General features: G+C 20.0%; 1 protein-coding gene across 1 annotated transcript; it reads left to right on the forward strand.

The window, feature by feature from the left end:
• Nucleotides 1-907: 907 nt before the first annotated feature.
• PGSY75_0019500A (reticulocyte binding protein 2b) lies at nucleotides 908-6185 on the forward strand (the record flags this gene model as incomplete). Its single annotated transcript, XM_018783338.1, has 2 exons — nucleotides 908-965; nucleotides 1135-6185. Coding segments are annotated over 2 exons (5109 nt in total), but the record flags the coding sequence as incomplete, so codon positions are not given.

Consider the following 6185-nt stretch of genomic DNA (forward strand, 5'->3'; position numbering starts at 1 on the left):
AGGTTTTCTTAAGGTTCGTATATTTCTAACAACTATATATATAATTTGGAACTTAATAAAGGCTTTTCTCTTTTTTATGTATGAATTTGTTAATAGTTTGTCAAAAAGTACACATTTATCTAAAACGAAACAACCTAATTCTTAAAAAAAAAGAAAAAAAAAAAAACGGGTTCTTTTTTTTATTACCATTATAATTATTTTTTAATATAATATTAATAAAATTATTTTATTATAGATTAAGTTTTACTTGTGTTCTGTTCTAATTATTTCTTTATACATTTTTATTTTATTTTATTTTTTTTTTTTGAGTGATTGTATATTCCTATGATCTTACAAGAATATTATATAATGAATATTTAATTTTTTTTTTTTTCCCTTTTTTGTGATATATATATATGATAATCCTTAGAATAATACATAGAATAGTTCATTCTCAAATTTTTTATATGTCGTTTTTTTTTTTTGTTTTCTTTCCTTCAAATGTAGATAATTTTTATTCATTATATTTTGTGACAATTAGTGTGTATCTAATAACACATGTTATAATTATATATGTATTTATATATATGTTGTATATGTTAATATATCTTTATATGTACAATTTTGAATTGATAAAATAATTGTTTCCTTTTTTTTTTTTTTTTTTTTTTGTTTCTTTTTCCTTGGAGAGATCTATATGAATATGTATATATATGGTTCCTTTTTCATATTATTAAGTTTAAAAGTATATTTTTTAAACCTGTAGTTTTATTAAATTTGATTCAATATATATATATATATATATATATATATTATTAAGTATATCATTGAAATATATAAAATCACATATATTCTTATAACATAAAATGCTTGGTTTTTCTTTTAAATTATTTATAAAAGCATAAGATATAGTATAGATATTTAAATTATGAAGACGACACTTTTTCGTATCATCTCTTTTTTTAATATTATATTTTTCTTCTTAGGTAATATAATATATACATTCAAAAACAAAATGTGCTTTGATCTTATTCATATTTTAATAATTTTGCATTGTTGTTGTATCTTTACAAGAATATACATTGTTGTATGTTAATCTATAATATATATATATATATATATATATATGTTTTTTTTTTTTTTTTTTACTTTCAGATTCTAGTCATGAGCATTTTATTAGACAGTTAAGTGATACATCGGGTGGATCTTCAGTTACAAATTTTAATTTTAGTGAGGAGAATATTTTAAAAAGTGATGAAGAGAAGATTGATCATAATGAGAATCATATTTCGCTTAATCGTTTATATAGGAAAAAACCATATATGAAGAGATCCCTAATAAATTTAAAAAATGATCTTTTTAAATTAGAACCCGTATCTTATATTCAAAAATATCATAATAGTAATATAAATAGATCTGATATTTTTAATGATAAAAAAAAAAAAAATTCAAATGTGTATTCAAATGTGTATTCAAATATGTCTTCATTGCATTCTTTTGTTGAAGAAGGTAAAGAAGAAGTTGGAAGATTTTCTATATGGGGATCTAATAGCGTTTTAGATCATATCGATGTTCTGAGAGATAATGGAAGTGTTGTTTTTTCAGTTCAACCATATTACGTTGATATATATACATGTAAAGAAACCACATTATTTACTACATCTTTTTATAAGGATCTAGATAAACGTTCAACTTCCAAAATTACTGAAACTATTAAAAAATTTAATGAAGAAATAATTAAGAATGAAGAACAATGTTTAGATGGAGGGAAAACAAATTTTGATAATTTACTTATAGTTTTAGAAAATGCTGAAAAAGCAAATGTTAGAAAATCATCATTTGATAGTACACTTAGTAATTATAAAAATAAAAAATCTAATTTTTATAATTGTTTGAAAAATAAAAAGACTAATTATGATAAGAAAATAAAAAGTATAAAGAATGACATCACTAAAGTGTTAAAAAGTATTCAATGTACAGGAAATATGTGTGAAACGAAGTCATATGTTATGAATAATAATTTATATCTATTAAGAGTGAATGAAATTACAAGTACAGCTATTGACTATTATTTAAATAGAGCAAAAGAATTATTAGAATCGAGTATCAAATTAGTTAATCCCATAAAAATGAAATTAGGTGATAATAAAAACATGTACTCTATTGGATATATACATGAAGAAATTAAAGATATTATAAAAAGATATAATTTTCATTTAGATAATATAAAAAAAGGAAAAGAATATATACAAAATATAAGCAAAGATAAAACTATTCCAGAAAAAATGAAAAGAGAAGATCTTATAAAAAAAATTTTTGAATCCTGCAAAAATTTTTCTAGTTTAAAATATAGCAGTGAAATAATAAGTAAATTAGATTCCTTATTCATAAAAAATGAAGAAATACTTAATAATTTATTCAATAATATATTTAATACATTCAAAAAAAAATATGAAACATTTTTAGATATGAAAACAATTCAATCAAAATATGAAACTGTAATGACTTTATCAGAACGTTTGTTGGAATATGCAACGGATGTTTTAAAAGCTAACCCTCAAAAACCTATTGACCCAAAAGCTAATCTTGATTCAGAAATAGTAAAATTACAAATGAAAATAAATGAGAAATCAAGTGAATTAGATAATGCAATAAGTCAAGTTAATACATTAGTATCAATAATGAAATCACTTTATGATGTTATTTTATCTGAAAAAGCTTCTATGGATGAAATGGAAAATAAAGAATTAAATTTAAATAATTATATTGAGAAAACCGAATACTTATTATATGCATCAGATATTTTTAAGACTAAAAGTAATATTATAAATAATAACAGTAAAAATATTAGTTCTAAATATATAATAATAGAAGGTTTAAAAAAATATATTGATGAATTAAATAGTCTTATAACAGATTTTAAAGATTCACAAGAAATATTAATAAAAGATGACGAATTAAAAAAAAACATGAAAACGGATTATTCTGATAACATTAAATTTATAGAAGAGAATGTTACTAATATAAATGAAATTATATTATTAAAACATTCTATAAATCAAAGAATAGCAGATATAGATGATTTAAATAGTTTAAATTTAATAAATATAAATGATTTTATAAATGAAAAAGATAAATCACAAGAGAAGGTAACATCTAATCTTAAAGAATTATATGAAGGAAATTTTGAAGAATTAGAATCTGAATTAACAGAATTTTTAGACACGAAATATTTGTTTCATGAAAAAAAGAATGTAAATGATATGAAAACAATTTTGAATACATCAAAAAGTGCACGTGATAAATTAAATTTTATAAAATCTGATAATATTACTAATACAATCACTTTGTTAAAAACAGAATTAAGTAATCTATTAAATGTCAAGGAAAATATAATAAAAAAACTATTAAATTATATAGAAGAAAATATGCAAAATTCATTAAATAAATATATTATTACATATACTGATATTAATAATAAAATGGAAAATTATAAAGAAGAAATTGAAAGTTTAGGACTATATAAAGATACCATTAAAAATGTACAAAAAGAATATATATCACATTTATATGAAAATGATAAAAATGCTTTAGTTGTTCATAATACTTCAATGCAAATATTACAATATAAAGATATTATCCAAAAAATAAAAAATAAAATTTCTGATGATATAAAACTTTTAAAGAAATATAAAGAAATGCATCAAAATTTATTAAATTCATATGAAAATCTAGATAAAAAATTAAGAGATAATACATATATTAAAGAAATGCATACTGCTTCATTAATTCAAATAACTGAAAATATTCCATATGAAGATAAACCAATAAGTGAACTTGAGAACGAATTTAATAATAGTAATCAAAAACTTGATAATATATTACAAGATATTAATACAATGGATTTAAATATAAGTATTCTACAAACATTAAACATAGGTATAAATGGATGTAATACAAATAATATAAAACTTCAAGACTTAATTAACAAGAAAAAAGAATTAAATAATATTTTAAATGATCAAAAAGGAATTATACAAAATGATGATATAATGCATGATAATGAAAAAGAAAACTTTTCAAATATTTTAAAAAAAGAAGAAGAAAAATTAGAAAAAGAATTAGATGATATCAAATTTAATAATTTGAAAACTGACATTGATATATTGTTAAATTCGTATAACAAATCTAAAGAAAATATAGAAAATAATGTTAAAATAAATTTAGATGCTTTGGAAAAAGAAAAAGATAATTGGATAAATTTTAAAAGTACTATAGATATTTTATATGTGGAATATAATATATGTAATCAAACTAGTCAAAATACTATCACACAACAAAAAAATGATATCATAGAACTTATTTATAAACGTATAAAAGATATAAATCAAGACATAATTAAAAAGGTAGATGATTATTATTCCCTCTCACATATAGCCTTAACTAAACTTAAATCTATTAATTTTAATATAGATAAGGAAAAATATAAAAATCCTAAAAGTCAAGAAAATATCAAATTATTAGAAAATAGAGTTACGACACTTGAAAAAAAAATTAATGAAGATAAAGATGCTTTAATACAAATTAAAAAGTCATCAAATGATTATTTTGTAAATGCTGGAAATGAGAAGAAGAAGGAAGAAACACAATATAATGAAAAAAGAAAAGCAATGGGAGATATATATAAGGATATTAAAAAAAAACTAGATGAAATAAATAATAAAAAATTGATAGATATTACTTTAAATGAAGCAAATGAAATAGAATCAGGATATGAAAGAATATTAATTGATGATATTTGTGAACAAATTGTAGAAAAATCAAAACAAAATGATAATATTAACAAAGAAATTGAAACATATAAAACATCTATTGATTATGTAGATGCTGGTGTTTCCAAAACGAGAAGCGATCATCTTTTGAATGAAGATAAAAATATATATAATTCTTTTTTTTATGAAGATAAATTAGATTATAAATCCTATTTTGATAAATTAAAAAGTTTATATGAAAATATAAACAAATTAACAAATGAATCTAACGGACTAAAAAGCGATGCTCATAATAAGAATACAAAAGTTGATAAACTAAAAGAAATTAATTTACAGGTATTTAGTAATTTAGAAAATATAATTAAAGATGTTGAAAAACTTGAAAATACGTTACACGAACTTAAAGATATGTATCATTTTCTAGAAACGATAGATATTAATCAAATATTAACTAGTATTCGTAATAGCATGCAGAAATCAGAAGAACACAGTAGTGAAACGAAAAAAATATTTCAACAATCAGTTGATATAACCAATCAATTTATAAAAGATGTTGAAATATTGAAAACGTCTGTTAACGAAAACTTTGAAAGCTTAAATGATGATAAAATTGATGAAAATATAAAATCACTACTTCTAAAGAAAGAGGAAATATCAGAAAAAAGAAAACAAGTGGATAAATACATAACAGATGTTGAATATAATAAAGAACAATCAGCTTTACATTTAAGATATGCATCTAGAGGTATATATGTTATTGATCTTTTTATAAAACATAAAATTATTAATCCTAGTGATGGAAAAAATTTTGATATTAATAAAGTTAAAGAACTTATAAATAAAACAGAACAAGTTTCAAAAGAAGCTATTGAATATGCTAATAATATGGATGGAAAAAATAAAGAAATTATAAAAATAGAAAATGAACTTTATGATTTAATTAATAATAATATCCGTTTATTAAAAGGTGCAAAATATGAAAAAGTCAGGAAACAAGCACAAAATGCATTTAATGATATTAATAATATCCATTCTAATATTAAATCCATTTTAACCAAATCTGAAGAACAATTAGATGCGATTAAGAAACAACCTAACATTAAAAGACAAGGTGAAATTTTAAAGAATGAAAAAACAAAAATAGCTTATATTACAATACAAATAAATAAAGGAAGAATAGAATATAATTTATCAAATATATTAAATATGAAAAATAACATAAATAATATCTTGAATAAATCTACCGGATATATAAATGATGTATCAAAACCTGAAGAGTTTGTTATTAATATAGAATCATTGAATATGAATGATATATATAATAAGGATAAAGATCTTTTAATAAATATTTTAAGAGAAAAAGAAAATATGGATGCAGAGTATAAAAGAATGAATGAAATGTATAATTATATTAGTGAAAGAGAAAAAGAAATA

The sequence above is a fragment of the Plasmodium gaboni genome (assembly GCF_001602025.1).
Source record: "Plasmodium gaboni strain SY75 chromosome Unknown, whole genome shotgun sequence".
NCBI classification, from domain to species: domain Eukaryota; phylum Apicomplexa; class Aconoidasida; order Haemosporida; family Plasmodiidae; genus Plasmodium; species Plasmodium gaboni.